The sequence below is a fragment of the Saccopteryx bilineata genome, chromosome 6 (assembly GCF_036850765.1).
Source record: "Saccopteryx bilineata isolate mSacBil1 chromosome 6, mSacBil1_pri_phased_curated, whole genome shotgun sequence".
Lineage (NCBI taxonomy): Eukaryota > Metazoa > Chordata > Mammalia > Chiroptera > Emballonuridae > Saccopteryx > Saccopteryx bilineata.
In genome coordinates this window covers 150,200,439-150,223,681 of record NC_089495.1, presented here as the reverse complement: position 1 = coordinate 150,223,681, position 23,243 = coordinate 150,200,439, and the positions used below count along the sequence as shown (strand labels likewise).

The window sequence follows — 23,243 nt, the reverse complement described above, 5'->3', positions numbered from 1 at the left end:
GTTATATATTCTTTTAATGTAAATATATTGCCTAACATTTCATATTGATCTTCAGAGTGCATGGTTTCAAAATAATTATTATGTCTCACCTGTATTGCAGGTCACCATATCATCAGCCAACCTCTTACAGGCCAAGATTATTGCTGTCTGGAGAACGAGGCTCAGGTCAAACTTCTCACCTTGCTCCAGCACTTTTGCACACTCTAGAAAAATTCTCTGTGCACAGACTAGATCTCCCAGCACTTTATTCAGTTAGTGCCAAAACACCTGAAGAATCATGTGCACAGGTAGGTTTATACTCTATCAGAGCCTTCTAACTATCTTATTGTGTATATCTTGGTAGTGTTTATAGACAAGTTTTTCAAAGAACAGTAATATAAATATTAACTTTTTGTTCCTTATTTTTTAATAGAATATTAAGACAATATCTTTTAGATATGTAACATTTTTCAAAGTGAGCTCATTGCTTTTACCATGGTACTTCATTCATTTCTTAAGTTTAATATCCTGTTTCTTATATTTAAGTTTAATTAAACAGTGTAGAAAGGGAGCTTCTTAAGCCTTTTTTCCGACCCTCTTTTCAGCACTGTGGTTTCAGGGCCTAAGACTTCTCTCTGTACTGAGAGCCTTGTTATAGGAAGGGAAATGCTATCCAATTTGAAATGCCAGGACTTAAATTTTATACAAAAATGTAATATAAGTTTAAGTTTATCTGTAATTATATTAACAAAGTGTGTTTGATATTTGATTTTCAACTACTTCATATTAGCTAGTTGTGAAGTAAAGTTCTAGTGGGGCTGTTTATATTTCTTGAGATTGTAATATATGAATTTATTATTATAAGTGTGTCATATTGTAATTAGAGGTGTGGAGAGTGTTTTGAGCCAAGGGATCGGTCTTCATTATTTCTGTATCTCTGACACAGTGCCCAGCTCATAGTAGGTGCTCATTGAATGTTTGAATAATGTTTCTTATAAATAAGCTAGAGAGAGGAGTGTCACTTTTCTACTACTTTGATATTTGTCCTATTTTTAGAGATTAGATGACTGGAGTAGTAACACTTAGGAGCATTGCACACAATTTTGTTTTTTTAGTTATATTTTATAAATATTTAATACATGTATGTGTATGGTTATTTTCTTACTTTTTTTTTTTTTGAGGGGAGAGACAGGAAGGGAGAGAGGTGAGAAGCATCAACCTGTGGTTGTGTCACTTTAGTTGTTAATTGATTGCTTCTCACCTGTGCTTTGACCGGGGGGCTCTAGCCGAGCCAGTGACTCCTTGCTCAAGCCAGTGACTTTTGGGCTCAAGCCAGCAATCATGGGATCATTTCAATGATCCCACAGTCAAGCTTGCAAGCCTGTGCTCAAACCAGATGAGTCTCTGCTCAAGCCGGCGACCTCAGGGTTTTGAACCTGGGACCTTAGTGTCCCAGGTTGATGCTCTGTTCATTGCACCAGCACCAGTCAGGCTACATATACCATTGAAAACCATTCTTCACCTTGAGGCAAGAAATGTTTTTAAAACTTTTAAATGTTTTATTAAAACTTTATTGATTTGAGAGACAGAGAGACATTGATTTGTTGTTCTATTTATCCATGCATTCATTAATTGTTCCTTGTATGTGCCCTGACCGAGGTCTGAATACTAGTTAAACTGTTTTAAAGAATAGAAAAAGAAGGAAATCTGAAATCAACAAAAACAGTGATGATACACCTTTGAAAGAAATACAAAGAAAACTGTAGACTAATCTCATACACAGTTGTCATAAAGTAAGTGATACAAATGGAATCTAGGAGCACATCAACAGAGTAATATGCCATTATTAAGGCATATGTAATTAATTCAGTTAGACATTGAGAGATAATATTGGAGTGACATGTTGAAGTTATAATTATTTGCCTGTAATATAATTGTATATTTAGAAAACCTATAGTATCAACTGAAAAACTATTAGGGACAATAAAATAATTTCATAAGGGGGACACTTTCAAAGTTAACATTTTAAAATTAATAGTGTTCTATTATATAAATAGCAACAAGTTAAAAATATAATGGAAGAAGATGTCCCATTTAAAATAGCAATCAATTTACCTAGGAATTTACTTAAACAGTTAATTTGCAGGGCCTAAGAAGAACCCTAAAAATTCAGCTGAGGACAGTTGGAATAATGAAAGACACACTTTGTGGGGTTTTTTGTTGTTTTTTTTGTATTTTTTTTTCTGAAGTTGGAAACGGGGAGGCAGTCAGACAGACTCCTGCATGCGCCTGACCGGGATCCACCCAGCATGCCCACCAGGGGGCAATGCTCCGCCCATCTGGGGCGTTGCTGTGTTGTGACCAGAGTCATTCTAGTGCCTGAGGCAGAAGCCACAGAGCCATCGTCAGCACCCGGGCCAACCGCCCATCTGGGGCATTGCTGTGTTGCGACCAGAGTCATTCTAGTGCCTGAGGCAGAGGCCACAGAGCCATCCTCAGCGCCCGGGCCAACTTTGCTCCAATGGAGCCTCGGCTGCGGGAGGGGAAGAGAGAGACAGAGAGTAAGGAGAAGGGGAAGGGTGGAGAAGCAGATGGGTGCTTCTCCTGTGTGCCCTGCCCGGGAATCGAACCCGGGACTCCTGAACGCCAGGCCGATGCTCTACCACTGAGCCAACCGGCCAGGGCCCACACTTTGTTTTTAATTATATACTATAATTCAAAGTGTGGACTCAATTCAAATTGCACAGATAAAAATCTCAGCTACTTTGTTTGTTGGTGTGGCCTTGTACAAGTTGCTTAACCTCTTTGAGCCTTCATTTTCTCATCGATAAAATAAAAGTAATGATGCCACCTAAGTTGTGGGTTATTTTTGAGAGGGGGTTGTGATTACTAAAGTAAGCTTATCCTGTAAACTTGGCATAACAGTACTTAACAGATGTTAGCAGCTTCTTTCACAGCTGGTCAGACTCAAAATTGGAAAGCTGTGAGTTCTTTTCTAATTCAATTTATAAATTAAGTGCAATCTCAATTATAATTTCTCCAAAATTTAAATGAAGTTATAAAAGGATGGCATGTTTTCTGTAGATAATAAATACGAGCATAGCAAGGTGAATTCTAGAGGGAAAAGTATATATATTGAGAGAGCCCTGCCAGGTTTTAAAAGATGTAATAGAACTAGAGTAATAAAGAATTTGTAGGCCCTGGCCGGTTGGCTCAGCGGTAGAGTGTCGGCCTAGTGTGCGGAGGACCTGGGTTCGATTCCGGCCAGAGCACACAGGAGAAGCGCCCATTTGCTTCTCCACCCCTCCGCCGCGCTTTCCTCTCTGTCTCTCTCTTCCCCTCCCGCAGCCAAGGCTCCATTGGAGCAAAGATGGCCCGGGCGCTGGGGATGGCTCTGTGGCCTCTGCCTCAGGCGCTAGAGTGGCTCTGGTCGCAATATGGCGACGCCCAGGATGGGCAGAGCATCGCCCCTGGTGGGCGTGCCGGGTGGATCCCGGTCGGGCGCATGCGGGAGTCTGTCTGACTGTCTCTCCCTGTTTCCAGCTTCAGAAAAATGGAAGAAAAAAAAAAAAAAAAAAAAAAAAAAGAATTTGTATTAGTGCAGGGATAGATAGACAAAGGAAGAGAACAAAAGAGAATTCACTTAGGCCTGTATAGAAATTAGTATCTGATGTTGATGATGACATTTGATATTAGTAGATAGAATAGCTGGATTATTTAATAAATGGTCTTGGAAAACTGGCTGGCTCAATGAGGGGAAAACAAATAAAACTGGATTTTCTACCTTTCTCTGCAGCACATAAATTCTAGACTGTCATGGAACTATAAAAGGTGTTAGGAGAATTCTCAAGGTCAATATATTTATTATCTTGGATATGAGATCATTCTAAGCAATGGACAAAATCCAGAAAACAAAGATATGAGCAAATTTGACTTTTTAAAATTTTTATATTACATTTGGCAAAAAACATTCTTTGAATAACATTAATAGACATAATCTGTTAAAAAGTAAGTTTGTAACACACATGTCAAGGACAGGTTTCCTAAACATAAAAGAAATGTTAATGTCAATAAGAAGAAATAATAACAACCTAGTGTAAAAACTGGCAAAATAGGAACATGCCACTTATAGGGAGGAAAAAAAATACAAAAAAATAGTAACCAATAAAAGTTTGAAAAGATTCTTAGCCTCACTTAGAGTGAAAAAATATACAAATTAAAGCAACAAGATACCATCTTAAAACTATTACTATTGGGTCCAGTTGGCTCAGTGGATAGAGCCCTGGCTTGTTGTGCAGATGTCCTGGGTTTGATTCCTGGTCAGGCATACATGAGAAGCGACCATCTGCTTCTTTTTCCCTTTCTCTCCCCCTTCTTTCTTCTTCTCTTGCAGCCAGTGACTAGATAGATTTGAGCATCAGCCCCAGGCTCTGAGGATAGTGTGACTGATTGAAGCATTGGCCCCAGGCAGGGGTTGCCAGGTAGATCACAGTCAGGGCACTTGGAGGAGTCTGTTTTTCTATCTCCCCTCCTCTTACTTAAAAACAAACAATTATTGTGTAAATAAAAAGCTTGATAATGCTGAGCATTGGAGATAGTAGAAATGTAAATATATTTAACAACTTTGGAATGTAGTTTGGCACTTTTTAAATTTCAAGTATATATCCCATTTGACCCAGGAATTTTACTTTAAAGGAATTTTCCTTAAAGGTATATTACCTATAAGTATTCACTACTGAGCATATGAGGGTATTCATCATAGCATTGTATAAAATTGCCAAACAAAATAAGACAAAAAGAAACAAACTGAAGGTCCTTTAATAGTAGACTGGTTAACATAAAGTATGGTATATTGTGACATGCAGAGGAGTACTGTGAAGCCATTAACAAGACTGAGATAGAAAGATGAAGGAGATATTAGTGAAAAAAGCAAATTTTAAATCAAGTTTTAAGCAAGTTTGATATTCTCTGCTTTCACCTGTAAGCTTCTGGATAGGAAGTAGAGCTTATTCTTGAGTGACCATCACCTGGATGCCCAGTTTGCCAGGAACTATCATATTTCCCCATGTATAAGACGCTCCCATGTATAAGATATAACTTAATTTTGGGGCCTGAAATTTGAAAAAAAGACAAGTGTGAGAAAGTGTAAAGTGCAAGTAAAAAAATCTACAACAATGAGCGCAAAAACAAGCGCAAAAAAGTGGGAAATGCAAGTAAAAGAAATCTACAACCACTGTATAATACGCACCTAGTTTTTAGACCCAAAAATTTTCAAAAAGAGTGTGTCTTATACCTAGGGACTCTTGTAGTCATGGTAGCTAAAGCTCATACTTCCTTGGAACATTGGCCAGAGACTAGATAAACTGGCCTGGTTAATTTCTCTTTGTATCTTAAGTGCATATTTAAAATTAATTTTAAATTTATGAACATACAGTCTATTCAAAAAAAATTCAAAAAGAGGCTATTATATGATGAAACTAGAAACTTATTCTTAATTTGTAGAGATTGACAAGCATGGGTATAAGGAGGTTTAAGAGTCCTAGGGAAGAGAGAGTACAGGAGGCGGATGCTGACATGCTGGGAAGATGAGAAACCCTTTCTCTCTATTTCTGTTTTCCTTTATTTTCTTGCCATTTGCTTACTTCCCTTGGGAGCTTGTCCTATTGGCAGGATTATCTCAAAATAGATGTGAAATATAAAGGTTCCGTCTGTGGCAAATTATTCTGTGCTCTTCTCTTTTGTCTCTAAGATGCTTAGTTTAAATTGAAATTGGTTACTAAATACTGTAACACAAACAGAGGTTGAAAAACACTGCCAACATGAAATGTAATCGTAAAGAAGTTCTAAATTACCTTTACAGGACTGTATTTATATGTGTGATAAGATGGGAATGGAGAAGAGCCTTACTTGGTGTTTCTTTTTCTTTTTCTTTTTTTTTTTTTTTTTCTTTCATTTTTCTGAAGCTGGAAACAGGGAGAGACAGTCAGACAGACTCCCGCATGCGCCCGACCGGGATCCACCCGGCACGCCCACCAGGGGCTACGCTCTGCCCACCAGGGGGCGATGCTCTGCCCATCCTGGGCGTCGCCATGTTGCGACCAGAGCCACTCTAGCGCCTGAGGCAGAGGCCACAGAGCCATCCCCAGCGCCTGGGCCATCTTTGCTCCAATGGAGCCTTGGCTGCGGGAGGGGAAGAGAGAGACAGAGAGGAAAGCGCGGCGGAGGGGTGGAGAAGCAAATGGGCGCTTCTCCTGTGTGCCCTGGCCGGGAATCGAACCCGGGTCCTCTGCACGCTAGGCCGACGCTCTACCGCTGAGCCAACCGGCCAGGGCCACTTGGTGTTTCTTTATTCTGTGGGAATCATGTTTAATTCTTAGTCATATAAAATATACCCATACATAAGCATATTTATGACAAAACTTCCTTCTCTCCTTTGAACTGCCTCAGCTATTGATTAATATTATCAACCGGGTGAAAAATAATAGAGGAGTCAGTGTCTGCCATAGGGTTTTTTCATTGTTTCTTACGATTCAGTGAGCATAAGAATTTTCTGGAGATACTTATTAAAATTTCTGATTCCTTGGCTCCACACCCATAGATTCTGATTCGTTAAATTTGGGGAAGCCCCAGGAATCTGCACTTTAAATATCTCAGGTGTTACTATTTTAGGTCTTCTGTAGATCCTACTTGAAATGTAGTATTTTGCCGATTCTTGGACACTAGTTAGACATTTATTACTGAAACATTTGCCAGAGCTTATAAAGTGGCTGTGTGTGTATGTTTATGTATGTATGTGTTTCATAGTCTTCCAAAGGCTCTGGCAGGAGAAGGGAAAACCCAGGTACATCCTGGAAGATTTATGGTTGTCAGTATCTGTAGTAAGAGACTTATCTATATTAACACTTTTAAAAACAACAACAGCAACAACTATGATTCCCTTTTTCTGACATCTTCAAATGTATTTTTTTGCCTTTTGTATTCTGTTGTTGATTTAGGCAAAAAGGGGTTGATCTGTGTGCTGTTTTATATTTTTCATTAATACAGAAGTATAATTGGATTGATTTTTATATATATTATATATTAAATTATATATTCATATAATTTATATGGTTTGTTAAAGCTTTGGAGTTTGGGCCTGTATAATGTTATGAATAATTTAAAGTGGTCAATAAGACCTTTTTTCGGTGAAAATTTTAGTACTTTTCTTTCCTTAGGAAGAAAATGTATTTGGAAATGCTAAGAGAAAATCCTTTTGTTTAAGTAGCATTAAGGCACTAATATACCTACCTTTGTGTTTACTTTGGATTCTCTTGTTTTTGTTCGTAGGAGTTTCTGGGTTTGTCCTAGAAGTCTGTCTGTACTTTGTATACTCCTGTGTTTGTACAAGTGGCTTTCTGTGTTTTACTAGAGTAACAATTTTTTTTTTAGTTGTAAACAAATTGAATTATACTGGTCTAGAGTGTACCACATTTATGGAAATTTTTAGGCAATGAAAATATGAGTGAGGAAATTTGGATGATTTAATTTTCATAACACATTTATTTATATTACAACCATTACTCAGAAATCCTAGTATAGTTATGGTTTTACAACAGACTGATTTTGCATGCTTGTAAAGAAATTGGTCACTTTATTTCTTATTCATGGATCTTTGCATCGCAGACAGTGCCTTCTTTCACAGAGGTGCTCAATAAATCTTAGGTAAATAGAATGTAAATGGAGTAAAATTATATATATGGAGCAAAGATAGCAATATAGATCTTTAATATTTTGTGATAGTATGTAAGGAACTAAATTTAATAGTGATTTTTTTTTTAAAAAATTGAGACTATTTTAGCCCCCAAGACTTTTCTTTTTCTTATGCTGTATAAATTTAGCACAGTCATAATACTGTAAATGTGACCAAGACAAATTTTGGAAGTTTACTGATGACAGAAAATTTTTTCCTCTTTCATATGCAGCCCCTTTTAGGAAAGTGAAAGTTGTACTGGCTTAGAATGTGTGCTTTGTTCACAGTGGTATTTAAATTATTCTAGTTTTCAGGTTCTGAAGAAAATGACATGGGCTATATATTCTTAATTTTTAAAATATAGTAAGTTTCTATGCCCTGAACATTTTAATTTGGCCGCTAAAATACTAACTTGAAAGTTTAGGGTTCTGAGATGGTAAGGACTATTTTATTTTAGTGTTTTCTTATATGGCTACTTCTAACTTTAGTGGCATGATTTTTGTCTTTCATAGCTTTAATATTCAGAGGGAGTAATATGTGATATTTTTTTAATAAAGAAACAAAAAAATGTTATATAAGGGACCATGATGTCTGGGGCAAAAAGAAGCCAGAAGGGAATAAGAGTATATTGTTTAAAGAGTCAACAGGAACAGTTCCCATACACTGATGATTGTTCATTTTATTTGTGCAAGAGTGCTGGTCATGCCAGAGGTTTTTGAAACGGTTGGTTCAGTAATTTGGCCTACTGTCTTTTTTTCTCTATAACAGTTTTTCTGTTTTCTACTACACCTTGCACATCCACCAATCCAAGACACCCCGTGGGTGAGTATTTTTCTAGTTATCAAACGGCAGCACTAGTTCCCAGGACACTTTCTGCTTCACTCAAGTTAGACTTTATTTTTCTACTTGGAATTATCTGCTTAATTGATTTCACAGAGTGTATCTTATTCTACAACTTTAAAAGTTACCAGCAAACTGCTGAAGAACTATTTTTGTATTATAGAAAAATCACAATAGGGTTAAACATTTTTCTGAATTTTTAGATACTATTCTCAGACTGTATTTTTTGAATTTCCATTATATAAAGCAAGCTGGAGAACTAGAGTAGGTTGACTGTATATATGAAGAAAATATGAAGTTTTATTATTCTGCGATACCATGGTATAGGGAATCTAAAGAAAACTTGTTTTAGTAGTGCTTTTAAATTTTTTTAGAAATTAAGGATGTTTTCCCTCTAAAGGCTAAGAAGAAAAATAATTGAAAAACTCTCAACTCTTATAGAGTTGATGATTCTTATAATATCTAGTTTTGCATTACAAATAAGTTTAAAACACCTGCAGTATCACATATTCAACTTCTGGCTCTGTAAAGTTTTTTTTTGGTTTTTTTTTTTGAAGTGAGAGGAGGGGAGATAGACTCCTGCATGCACCCTGACTGGGATCCACCCAGCAACATCCCTCCATCCCCACCCCCGTGTGGGACCAATGCTGGAATCAACTGAGCTATTTTCAGTGCCAGAGGCCGATGCTCGGACGAACCGAATTATCATCAGCACCTGGGGCTGATGCTCAAACAAATTGAGCCACTGGCTGCGAAAGGGGTAAAGGGAGAGAGGGGGTGAAGGATGGGAAGCGAAGCAGATGGTCACTTCTCATGTGTGCCTTGATTGGGGATCGAACCCAGGAAGTACGCATGCCAGGCTGACACTCTATCCACTGTACTGGATAGGCCAGGGCCTTTGTAAAGTTTGTATTATCACTTGACCTTGTGTTGCTTTGCTCATACTCTTTGATACTTGTTAGCAGCTACATGTTCTCAACAAATACTCTGAGAAAACCTAACCAACAATTACTAGAATTAAAGGCAAATTTTCATTTTTTTTAAAAAAGCATGGGTTTCTCATCTATCCCTGTGCACGTAGTAACTTTCATGTCTCAATTAGGTTTCTCAGTAAGCTGTACAGCTTCTTAGTCTTTTTCCATATAATCACCTTTCCCTGCTGACTCTCCCTAGTTGTACCGGCACAGAGTGGGAGTTGGAAAGTGACAAAAGACGTTGGTCACTGTCTTCCATATACCATGCCTGGTTTGGGTGACATGTAATAATTTTTTTTTTTTTAATCAAATGTCTCACTTGGCTTTGTGCTGCTGTGTGGTTCCTTTGTTTTGCCAATACTTATGCTTGTTTTTCTCTAATAAATCTTCTACAAGAACTTTGGAAAACAATAATCCTTGGATTTTCAAGATCCAGGATAAGAGGGTGCGTGTTTTCAGAAAAAGGTCAAAATTTGAGTCCTGAAGGAGTTGTACTGTACAACTGTTCTGGATTGGTGGATATGCAAATGTTAAAGGAAGGGAAGGGGCAAATAATTACTTTTGATGTGAGTGATCATAGCATCTACATTTCCAATTTGAGGGTAACACTTTATTTGAGCATCTTTCATCTGGTTCATTATTAAATTGACAATATATTTTAGGAGGTTTAAAGTTATATAAAATATAATATTTGAAAAATTCATGTAACTGGTAGGCTTCTCATTAAGAAAAATAATTCTTTTGATTTTAAGGAACATTTATATTAATCCTAATCATTTTAAATATTAAATTCTTATTTCTGTATCTTGTACATTATGCAGATTAATTGAAATGTATTTTAAAGTAAGGGAAAATAGTAGATAATTTTAGAAATAGAATTCCCAAATTAAATTGAAGAAAGATAGTCAGATTTTTACATTCATTTCTACACTTGTTAAAAGTTGTAGGGAGGTGTCATATTAACCTATGAGAATTAACTGATGGACTGTTGAACCTTTGTTGATGTATGTGTTAAGGGCAGTAAGTAGCTCTGCGTGGCAGTTTACTGATAGTCAACCGTTTCTTATTGGTGTGTGTTGGCTAAGTGCGGCTGAAACTATGGTAGGATTCCTTTTAACACCTGAGAAACTTTATTTTGTTTTTTGTGACAGTAAAAGTGTCTCAGAGCATTTTGCTAATATATTTATTGCTCTTTAGAAACTTAAGGGCATTTTGTGACAGTTTCGAATTGAAGTTTTAATTAAGGTAATGGGAGGTAAAGATGTGCTTCAGTGGGTAATTAATTTTAGAAGTCTAGGGTGGTACATTTTGTTTAAAATGTCTATTTCATATGTTTAGTGGTTCTAGGCAATGTGCATAAACATGTACACTGTCTTTGCTTGCTGATATCACTCTGTCAGAGGTGACATACTTATCTGTTCATTTGCAGCATACTTTATAGTGGTATTTTGCTTTATCTTTACATGATAATGGAACAGTTTGATATGTTTATACTACTAATAATATACTGACTAGGAATAATAAAATGGCAAAAAATACTTTAGGTGGGGCAAGGGTAGATAGAAGTGGTATGTAAGGTTTGTGCTTCGGATCTTGCACATCTTAAATATTGGGGCTGAAGACAATTACCCTAAGAGTTCTGGCACATTTCATGTATCTGGGCTTACTGGTTAGACTTTAGAATAATATCAGCTTGAATTTTTAATTCCAGTTCTTTCTTTAATTAGATTTTTCGTGAAGCTCGAAGAACAGTACCTAGTATTGTGTACATGCCTCACATTGGTGATTGGTGGGAAGCTGTCAGTGAAACTGTGAGAGCAACTTTTCTGACTTTACTACAAGATATACCATCCTTTTCACCTATATTTTTGTTGTCTACCTCTGAAACCATGTACAGTGAACTGCCTGAAGAGGTAAGAACTGATTGAATGTCCATCTTCATTATATTGTTTTAAAATAGTTGACCTTGTAAATTTGACATTTTAATGACTGTGAAATCAATACTGTCAAGATTCATGCCTTGGTTTGTACCATATACAGGTTAGTTAACATTTTAAGTTTGTTTCTTTTTTGGTATAATAGTGATGTTTTCCTCACTGTTGGGAATATTGAGATAATTCCAGACCATGCCTAGCCCCCCTGAGAAGGTGTTAGCTGTATGATCATCACTGCCATTATAATTATCTTTCTCATCCGACTTTGACTCTTCAGCTTCTTCATTGGCAGCATCATACCAAGCTGAATATTATTATTATGGTGTATATTATTCAAATCTGATATTTAGCTTTTGAGTTCAAATTTAACTATTTAATATATTAAAATCAAAAGTAAAATCAGTTGTTTTAGAGACTATTAGGTTAACTCAGGTGAATGAAATTGATTCTTAAAAGTTATTTTAAGATCCTGAGCTTACTAGATTTTGTTTTTTGGGTTTTTTAATTTTTTTATTTTTCTGAAGTGAGAAGTGAGGAGGCAGAGACAGACTCCTGCATGCACCCAACTGGGATCCACCCAGCAGACCCACTAGGGGGTAGTGCTCTGCCCATCTGGGACATTGCTTGGTTGTAACCCGAGACATTCTAGCGCCTGAGGCGAAGGCCGTGGAGCCATCCTCAGTGCTGGGGCCACCTTTGCTCTAATGGAGCCTTGGCTTCGGGAAAGGAAGAGAGAGATAGAGAGGAAGGAGAGGGGAAAGGATTGAGAAGCAGATGGGTGCTTCTATATGTGCCCTGGCCAGGAATCAAACCTGGGACATCCACATGCCGGGCTGACGCTCTACCCTTGAACCAACTGGCTAGGGTGAGCTTACTAGATTTTGAAATAATCTTGAGAAATATTTTGACCAGATGACACAGTTCCTATAAAGGATTTGCATGTTTTAAATGCTCTAATATAAATCTTGATTATGTAGAATTTTATGATTAAGATACGTGTATTGTATTCTTTTGTTCTGTTTCATTGCTTATTAGTAGTCTTGCTAAAGTGGATTTGTACAACTTACTGTTTTTGTAAGAAAGTATATTCAATGTAGAAACTAATTTTTGTTCAGAATCTGATATTTGAAGACCATTAATCAAAATATTTTTATAGGGGCAGAAACATTTAGTAGAATGCTGTATGTAGTAAGAGTCAGAAAAACCAAAGTACTGACATACTAGTCCTTTGATCTTGGATAAGTGTTTGAATGAAGAGTAGCTTCAGTTTCCTCATCTATGAGATGTGGATAATAACAGGCTTGTTGTGAGATAATATATGTGAATCTATTTTGAAAACCACAGAGCTATAAACTGTTTGGTATTATATTAGTATTATAAAGTAGGAATGTACTTGAAATTGGTTTAGAAAAATGGATGGAATCTAGACTTAACCTAGGAGCTAGTTTTAAATTTTAGATCCTCACTGTCAAGTAGTTTTATTATCATTTTCTAAGAGAATAAGAAAATTTGGAATAATTAGGGGTTCTGGCTAGGAATATGTAATACCTGAAGTTTTCCTTTCATTGTTTGAAAATTTGAAAATAAAAATCTTATGAACTCATCTGCTTGATATGGCAATGTAACTTTTGCTTACTTCTGTTGTTTATTTGCATATGTGAGTTTATTGTTTTAATTTTAAAGCTCACATCGCATCACATTTTCAGTGTTGCTGTATTGTTGTTATAATTTTCAATTTTTTATTATATGTTCACCAATATCCTTGATTAGCAGTTAAAATATTAGAAATTTTCTAGCATTGAATCTTGAAATTTAATCTCTTTTTTTCTCTTTGTCTTCTGTATTCTCTGTTCTTATTAACCAAGTAGCTAATATTGATATTCACACTTGTGGGATGAAGATGATGGGAATTCTTTCAGAGCAATGATGACATGTTTTAACTAATTGTTCTTATGAAAACTTCCTCTGCCCAGTCCTCTAATTTAGACTGAGCCCTTAGAATGACTTGCTTGGTGTAGGTCACAAACCAAGACCAAAAAAGAATTGGTCACTATGGTATTAATGTGTTATTAGGAATATAAAACTGCTTTCTCTCTGTGAAACAAAAAGACAATCTCAATTCTTAGAGCCCCTTTAACATTCTCTTATAAATGTATCTTTGTATAGATCTCTCTCCTAATTCAGTAGTCCCCAAAGTAAATTTTTACTTGGGACAGTGCAGTGGGATATTAAGGAAAACAGTAGAACTCCTATTCATTTTATTTTTTATATTATCTCAAATGTTTTCTGTGTATGTGTTTATAATAGAAATAATATTAGTAGAATAGTATATTTAAATAAATATGCATATAGTAGGAATATTTTCAAATAGAGAATGCAAATCAAAACCAAAATGAGATACTACTTCATACCCATTAAGATGGCTCCTAAAAATAGACAGCGTGATGTGAAGAAATTGGAATCCTTGTGCATTGCTGGTGGGAATGTAAAATTGTGCAGACTGTCAAAATAAATGTTGTGGTGCTTCAAAAAAATATTAAAGAGAATTACCATATGGTCCAACAACCCCACTTCTGGTACATACTCAAAAGAAGTAAAAGCAAGTATTCGAACAGATGTTGTTTGTCCAGCCACATTCATAGCAGCATTATTCCCAATAGCCAAAAGGTAGATACAACAGCAGTGTTCATTGACAGATGAATGGATAAACAAAATGTGGCATATACATACAATATAACATTATTTAGCTTTAAAAGGAAGGAAATTTTGACATATGCTACATACATAAACCTTGAAGACATTATGCTTAGTGAAATAAGCCTGGCCCTGGCTGGTTTACTCAGTGGTAGGGCATCAATCAGCCCAGCATGTGGAAGAGCATTCCCTGGTAGGAGGCTTGCCAGGTGGATCCCAGTTGGGGTGCATGTGTGAGTCTGTCTCTCTGCCTCCCCACCTCTCATTTAATAAAAAAATAAAATAAGTCAATCACAAAAGGACAAATATTATATGATTCTTCTTAATATGTGGATGGGAACATTTTGGAGGTTAATGGAAATGTTCTAAAACTGACTTGTGATGGTTATACAACTGAATTAATTTACTAAAAACCATTGAGCTTAAAAAAGGTTTAATGAGAGGTATTAGAAAGTATGCCTAAGTGTATCTGGGAAAGTTAGAGACAGTATCACCCAAAAAGCATCAGCTTAAATGGAGAGTTGAAAAGCAGTTTAGGACAGTGAATAGCATATGTAAAGACCAGTGTGAACCACTGTGAAAGACAGCATGTTTTTTTTTTAGGGAATTATTCAAGGCTTTTCTTCTTGAAGGATAAATTTTGTGGCTGAGAATGTTAGAAAATAGGAATAAATTGAAAGAAAAATAATTTAGCCCACTTATAAAATTATGTATTCTGAGATTTACTCTTGGTATATTTTGTATTCACAAAGTTTAACACAATGTTGAAAGTTTTGAGAAGGAAGAATATTTAAAACTGAAAATAAATGTTTTACTACCTTTGAACAAAATCCTGGTACTTCTAGGGTATTGTGTTCTATTTTTTCAAGACAGTTAATATTAGCTGTATCTTGTCTAATGCCTCTTCACTCCTGCAGGGTGTCCTCTATGTTTCTCTACCTCTGTGGTATCATAATGCTTTCTTAGGAGACTCTTAAGATCTTGGTAGCAGAAAATAAGTGTATATTTTCTTCTCTGTTTATTCATTTTGTGCCTTAAGCCAGTTACTTCAACTTTTCCTAGTTTCATTTTTAAAGTGAGGGATGCATTCATTTCTCATTGTTATAAAGATTGAAGTAATATTTATGAAATTTTTAGTATTCAATCCATAGTCTTCAATTCAATAAGTGGTTAGACATAACAAACTGAATGGATATCCAATGTTTACCACAAACATATGGCTACATTTGGGCTAAAATCTGATGCCTTAAGTTTCAATCCAGTATTTCCATACTGTCATAGTTGGCACTTTTCATATTAGTGACTTCTTCTCTTTTTAATTGCAGTTTCCAGTTTGATGTGGGATGGGGAACAGAATCACAAGCTTTATCCATTCAGTACATGCCTTGTGCATAACTGTGTGCCAGGCACTGTGGTCAGGTATAGGAAAATAGATGAATGAGAAATGGTCTATTCTCAGGGAGTTCGGTATCTAGAAATGGAAAGTAGACCTTCTAGGAAAAAAATAAATTAAGCGTGCAGACAAATGTGGATAATATAAAGAGAATTTCAAAAGCATACCTTGTAAGGGGGTTATCTGAAGTTAAAGTCTTTATAGAGCAGCTGAACAAAGGAGTGGTATGGTAATCACCAGCTGGAAGAACTAAATTTTGCTTGGGAGTTTTGCAAGGCAGGTGGCATTTTGGAGCAGTCTGTCATGAGACCAAAGGTATAGTTTATCGGTGGTCAAACCAGGATTTCAGAACATACAGTGGAATAGACTTGGTGTGGAAAGAACCCAGGGAGGGAAGTCAGGAGAGGAAGTTCACAGAAACAGCATAAGGAAGGCAGTGTTGGTGCCATCTTTCCGGCTGTCTGTTGTAGATGCTAGATAATTACTTTTCAGTGAAAAAAACCCTTTGAGATTGTTGCCATATTACAATCACCTGTCCTTTTTGCTATCATCTGACTCTTCTAGCTACAGTATAATTCATTAATAACTTGGGCAACTGAATCATTCTTCCATTCTTGTTTAGTCCATGAGGTTGGGTCTTTCAGTAGTATAACCCAAGGACTAAGTTAACCCTGACCCCACATGAATCTTAAATGAAGATTGAAGATGGTACTGGAGAATGAAGAAATTGTAATTTGGGCCCGGGCCGGTTGGCTCAGTGGTAGAGTGTCAGCCCAGCATGTGGAAGTCCCAGGTTCAATTCCCAGCCAGGGCACACAGGAGAAGCGCCCATCTGCTTCTCCACCCTTCCCCCTCTCCTTTCTCTTTATCTCTCTCTTCCCCTACCACAGCCAAGGATCCATTGAAGCAAAGTTGGCCCGGGCACTGAGGATGGCTCCATGGCCTCCACCTCAAGTGCTAGAATGGCTCCAATTGCAGCGGAGCAACGCCCCTTTGTGGGCATGCTGGATGGATCCCAGTCGGGCACATGCGGGAGTCTCTCTGTCTCCCTGCTTCTCACTTTGGGGAGAAAAGAAAGATTTAAAAAAATTATAATTTGGTATAATACATAAGCTTTTAATTCTCTCTATATTAAATGTCTTTGTAGGTTAAATGTATCTTTAGAATACAGTATGAAGAGGTCTTATATATTCAAAGGCCTATTGAAGAAGACAGAAGAAAATTTTTCCAAGAATTGATTCTCAATCAGGCATCAATGGCTCCACCGCGAAGGAAACGCACTGGTAAAGTTCCTAAAGCCTTTAGGGAAACGGGGTTGGGGGTAGAGTTAAGAAATACCTTTTCGGCCCTGGCCGGTTGGCTCAGTGGTAGAGCGTCGGCCTGGTGGCAGGAGTTCCGGGTTTGATTCCCGGCCAGGGCACACAGGAGAAGCGCCCATCTGCTTCTCCACCCCTCCCCCTCTCCTTCCTCTCTGTCTCTCTCTTCCCCTCCCGCAGCCAAGGCTCCACTGAGCAAAGTTGGCCCGGGCGCTGAGGATGGCTCCATGGCTTCTGCCTCAGGCGCTAGAATGGCACTGGTCGCAACAGAGCGATGCCCCAGATGGGCAGAGCATCGCCCCCTGGTGAGCATGCTGGGTGGATCCCGGTCAGGCGCATGCGGGAGTCTGTCTGACTGCCTCCCCGTTTCCAACTTCAGAAAAATATAAGAAAAAAAATTTTTTTTAAATAAAATAAAAATAGACCTAAAAAAAAAAAGAAATACCTTTTCTTGGAGTCATTTTTTAAAAACCATTTCTTTGTGGAAGTGAAAACAGTTTTTCAGGCCCTGTTTATCTTTAGATGGACTTGTATGGAAGTGATCATTGTGTTCACCTGACTTGAGGAAATTGGGGAGTTACAGCCTTATTGTTAAAGCTTAGTAATAGATGACTGTTAGTGAAGTATCCCCCTTCTCATCAATCCAGATGTTCTTGTTAGATTTCACATTCTGAGGCTCAAAAAGTCAAAGAAAAAATGTCTTTGGTTCTGCTCTGTTTTAGTCACTTTAAGTACCAAGGTTGTGAATACCAGGTGTTGTGCTGATTACTTGTGCTTGCCTACCCTATGGGCCAGGATAGGTTTGATGAGCCAAGAGCTGATTAGAACATTTGCCTTTTCTGGTTTATTTATTGATTAATTTTTCAAATATTTATTGAGCACCTATTATTATCTTAGATACCTTATGCTACCTAGGCACTTGGAAATATGGTTTCCTTTTTTCCTTTTAGTGAGAGAGGCAGAGAGAGTCAGGCAAGAAGGGAGAGGGATGAGAGTATTGACTTGTAGTTGTGGCTCCTTAGTTGTTCATTGATTGCTTCTCATATGTGTCTTGATCAGGGGGTTACAGCAGAGAGAGTGACCCCTTGCTCAAGCCAGCGACTTTGGGCCTAAGCCAGCGACCTTGGGCTTCAAGCCAGCAACCTTTGGGCTCAAGCCAGTGACCATGGGGTCATGTCTATGATCCCACGCTCAAGCCAGTGACTCCACATTCAAGCTGGTGACCCCATGCTCAAGCCAGTGATCTTGGGGTTTCAACCCTGGGTCCTCAGCATCTTAGGTCAATGGTCTATCCACTGCACCACCACCCATCAGGCTATCATGGCTTTCATTTAAACATTATGGTTTTCTTAGATTTGGGCTCATAACATTAAGAGGGGCCTCAGAATTTGTCAGATTTCAGAATCCTGCCTTACATAAGGACTGAATTATAAATCATTCAAAAGAGTTTTTATTCCTAATCCTAAAGATATGAAAAAGATAAGATCCACATACTTAATCTTTTAGCCTCTTCTAGAAAATAGCAATTTTGTTTCTTAAAAAAATAATTTAAGGCTCTTTCCCCTTGTTCTTTTATATTTCTATTAGCTGTTCTTGTAGGATGTTAAAATAAATACATTTTCTATCCCTGTCAGGTGTTTGCTTTTCCATATTCGTTCTACTTGTTTGTTGTTCACTGGTTATATTCTCCAACACATTAATAATTTTATGGTCTTGCCTGACCAGGTGGTGGTGCAGTGGATAGAGCGTCGGACTGGGATGCAGAGGACCCAGATTTGAGACCCTGAGGTTGCCAGCTTGAGTGCAGGCTCATCTGGTTTGAGCAAAAAGTTCGCTTGGACCCAAGGTCGCTGGCTTGAGCAAGGGGTCACTCAGTCTGCTGTAGCCCCCTGGGTCAAGGCACATATGAGAAAGCAATCAATGAACAACTAAGGTGCCACAACGAAAAACTGATGATTGATGCTTCTCATCTCTCTCTGTTCCCGTCTGTCTGTTTCTACTTATCCCTCCCTCTGACTCTCTCTGTCTCTGTAAAAAAAAAATTATGGTCCTTTAGTGCTCTTTTCCACATTTTCTCAGTGTTTTAAAAATGAACACCTATCAAATGGCTACAGTTGTGAGGGTTTTTTCCCCCAGAAACCTTGTAAATTCAATATGGGCTTTATACCTTGTGATTATTGATTGTTGTCTTCTATATTTTTCAGTAACAGTATTTAAAATACTTCATTATGAAAATGATTCATTGTAATAAGGTATCTTGCGTGCTCCTAGACATATTTTAGTCCCATAGGTCTGAATTTTCTGTGTTAAGGATTAATAGAATTCTTTTCCTTTTTGAATTGCTTCTGTTGGCTTTCATTTTTCATCATAGAGGCTGTTTGAAATCAGCAAGAATCCTTAGAATTATAACCCTGAGCTTCAGTATGATACCAGGAAAATCTTTTAAGGAATTAGAGAACTAGGATTTAAAAAGTTAATACTTAACCTTTTAAATTTTTTTTGTCTTTTTTGGAGGGAGGGAGTAGATAGTGAAGACCATAGATTTTATATGTAACATTTTAGACTCAGTTTCCCATGCTCTTTCTGTGTCTTAGGAATTCTCTTTTTAGTCGCTAATCCCCCCCCCCCCCCCCCCCCCCCCGCTCCCCACAGGTGCCATTTACTATTCCTACTGTGTTGCACTATGAATATGAGGGTAGGGCACTAAAATCAGAATTCTTTTGGGAGCAGGAAGAATCAAAGAATTGTTACTTGCCCATCTAACGTTCATGCATATAAGGCAACCCCATTTTGAGAAGCAGTTTTTAAACAAGGCAACTTAAACAATCACTCTGCAGCAGTGGTCCCCAACCTTTTTTAGGCCACGGACCGGTTTAATGTCAGAAAATATTTTCACGGACCGGCCTTTAGGGTGGGACGGATAAATGCACAAAATAAAATTATGCGATCAGCGTAAAAACTGTGGTATTTTTAAATATAATTGTCGAACTTACAATATTTATTGGGCTAAGTTAAAGGAGGAACGAGCATGTCCTCATTATTCAGGTTGTATTTAAGTTTGTTATTCTGACAACGTTTCATGTCTGATATCAACATGTAACATGATAGGTTCAGGCTCACTACCAGTCATGAACCTATGACAATAAAAATAAACATGAATCCACTGTGTACTCGTATGCAACTTTATTAGAAGCGTTTTCTTAACATCGCACCAACAACAGAACATGAGTAACATCCTCTCTGCCTCCAAACACTTTCCAGTCACTATGGTAACGTTTAAACATGCCTTTAAAATAAGATACAACACAAAAACAAATATAAAGTGCATGAAAAATACAACTCATCATTGTTATGAATATTGTAAGTTAAGGGTTATTTATTATAATGTTTATATAGAATGAGAGATAGTAGCCTATCTCTTAACAACCATAATGCTAGATCAGTGGGAGCCCTGAGTTTGTTTCTCTGCAATGAGACGGTCCCATCTAGGAGTAATGGGAGACAGTGACACCCGAAGTATATTATATCCAGTCTATTCTGTAATTTTGTTTTGGTTGCTGTCACTGCAGGAAATCCCACTCACACAAATAGGATGTTGGAAATGCCAACAGGGTTTTTAGTGCTTTTGTGGCGATCTCGGGGTATTCTGCCATGACTTTAATGCAGAACACCGGCAGAGTTGTAGTCTCAAACATATTTTTAAGGCCGCCGTCATTTGCCATCTCCAGTAGTTGATCCTCTTCTTGCATAGACACGCTGGATTCACCTGGTTTGTTGACAAATGGATCGTGGATCCATTCCTTGGCAATTCGTGGGTCTTTTGTGGTTGGGAAGTAGCGTTCAAACTCTTTTGAAAGTAATTACAGGTGATCGTGCACCAGCTGGGACAATGAAGGCTTGGGCTCAGTCTCTTCCAAAATTCCCGCGAATGTTTGAAACATGTCAAATATACCCCTGTTCACGCATCATCCCCACAAATCCAGTTTGGCTTTAAATGCAGCTACTTTATCTGCCAACTTGAAGACAGTTGTCATTTCCCCCTGATGTGACCTATTGAATTCATTGAGGAGGTTAAATATGTCTCACAAGTAAGCAAGTTTTGCGACCCATTCCTCATCACTGAAATGTGCTGCTAGCGGTGACTTTTTTTCTGAGAGATCTCTGCAGCTGCTCTCGTAATTCAAACACTCTGGCCAGGGACCTCCCTCAGGATAACCATCTTATTTCTGTGTATAAGAGAAGGTGTCTGTGCTCCGTGTTCATTTCCTCACAAAGCTGCTCGAATAGGCGCGAGTGAAGAGCGTGTGCTTTGATGTGGTTAATAACTTTAACGACATTATTCAATACGCTGTTAAGTTCCGGTGGTATATTTTGGCTAGCCAGCATTTCCCTGTGAATGACACAATACGTAGACTCACATTCAGGTGCAACCTCCTTAAATCCGAGTAGTTAAACCAGACATCCTTCCGGTCTTGGCAGCAGCTCCATCTGTGCATATGCCGACACAAAAAGACCATTTCAGTTTTCTGATATATAAATGTCATCAAGCGATTTAAATAGTTCTGCGGCTGTGGTTTTGGTTGGCAACGATAGTGCACATAACATATCCTCATGTACATCTTCTTGATAAAGGTAACGCATGTAAACAAGTAGCATTGCCTTGTTGTCAATATCTGTAGATTCGTCAACCTGGAGAGCGTACCACGGTGATTTATTAATCCTTTCCAACAATTGTGATTCAATGTCCTCTGCTATTTCCTCAATGCGCTGTGTGACGGTGGTAGCCAAAAGAGGCATCTGTGCTATCTTTTTAACCGCAGCCTCTCCTAGAAGTTCACGACAAATGTCTTTAGTGACTAGAAGGATCAATTCTTCACCAATGGTGAATGGCTTCTTAGTCTTAGCAATATGATTAGCCACCAAGTATGATGCTCTCAGTGTACTTGCATTTATTGATGTAGTGGCCACCAGTAATTGTTTCTGTCCTTGTTCATGCTTTTTTCTTTCAAAATACTCAGAAGGCTTGTCTTTTAAAGTAGGGTGCTTGGTCTCCAAGTGGCGAAGCAGTTTTGAAGGCTTCATTGCCTCATTACTTAGGCAGTCGCCACATATTATGCAGAGCAGCCCTGGTGCGCGAGAATCACCAGTTGCGATAAATCCATACTTCAAGTAGGACTCCTGGTATTGTCTGTTAAATGAAGCCTTCTTTTTCTTTGAGGTCGTAGGTTCTTCTTCTGTCTCCTCACTGGCCCTTTTCCACTTCGCAAAAAAACTTTCGATGGAATTTTGTTTTTCACTCATTTTGCTAGTTTATAGGTTTAATTTTGGCGGCAACGTATCACGTGACCGAGACAAGTGTCAGGAATAAGTCTTAGAGGGATGTAACAGAGGGAATCTGGTCATTTTTTAAAAATAAAACATCGTTCAGACTTAAATATAAATAAAGTGGAAATAATGTAAGTTATTAATTCTTTCTCTGCGGACCAGTACCAAATGGCGCACGGACCAGTATTGGTCTGCGGCCCAGGGGTTGGGAACCACTGCTCTGCCATACTTCACCTGAAGATATTTATGTTGGTTTGAAATATTTTTCATTTTATGTAAATGGTATTCAAAATAAAATTATTTAAAATCATCATTTGCCGTTTAAAGGAGTTCTATTGTGAGTTATTTCATAAGTAAAGCTGTTTCCTAATATACTTCTGGTTTCCATTCAAATTTTTACTTGCTGTACTTGCATGGTTCATCTATGTTTAGAATTTTTCTTTTCTTAAAAGAACATTTTGAGAGAATGCCAGAAAAGAAATTGGGGTCCTGGATGTGCCGAGTTGGATTCAACATGTTCTTCAATTTTCTTTAGGTCTTTGTGCTCTGGAGGTGCTTCCTCTTGCACTACCTTCTCCACCTCGTCAGTTATCAGAGTCAGAAAAAACTCGGATGGAGGACCAGGAGGAAAACACTTTAAGAGAGTTGCGGTTGTTTCTCAGGGATGTAACCAAGAGGCTGGCCACAGATAAACGCTTTAACATCTTCAGCAAACCGGTGGATATTGAAGAGGTCTTGTTTCAGTAGTGTGCAAACAGTGAAGTTGAACTGGCTAAAAGAAAAAAAATATTGACATCTTTTTTTGGAAGGAAAAAAAGCAAAGGCATGGATGAATAATTACCCCTAGCCTGTAAAGTTTTAATCCATGTGATAACTACTGGTGTCATCAGCAAACATCTGGTGACTTTGGATGAAATTAGTGACCAATTTGTATATGTCCTCTTAATATCTCTTACTTTTCAATACAAGAAGAGGATTTTAAGTTACTTTAGTGAAATGTCCATACTAGACTATTTTTACCCAGGATAAATTTTCTCAGATAGTGTATTGGTATTAACC

The 23,243-nt window shown here is 37.7% G+C and overlaps 1 protein-coding gene across 5 annotated transcripts in view; it reads left to right on the top strand.

The window, feature by feature from the left end:
- The window catches only part of ATAD2B (ATPase family AAA domain containing 2B), a 164,116-nt gene that overhangs the window by 112,688 nt on the left and 28,185 nt on the right, over positions 1-23,243 (top strand). For 2 of the 5 annotated variants that reach the window (XM_066234019.1, XM_066234018.1), the window contains exons 18-22: positions 101-287; positions 8,477-8,530; positions 11,250-11,435; positions 16,691-16,826; positions 22,720-22,916. In XM_066234019.1, the coding sequence (XP_066090116.1) occupies positions 101-287; positions 8,477-8,530; positions 11,250-11,435; positions 16,691-16,826; positions 22,720-22,916 (760 nt within the window). The remainder of the gene's footprint in view (positions 1-100; positions 288-8,476; positions 8,531-11,249; positions 11,436-16,690; positions 16,827-22,719; positions 22,917-23,243) is intronic. The other 3 variants (XM_066234020.1, XM_066234023.1, XM_066234022.1) reach the window with 3 other exon arrangements.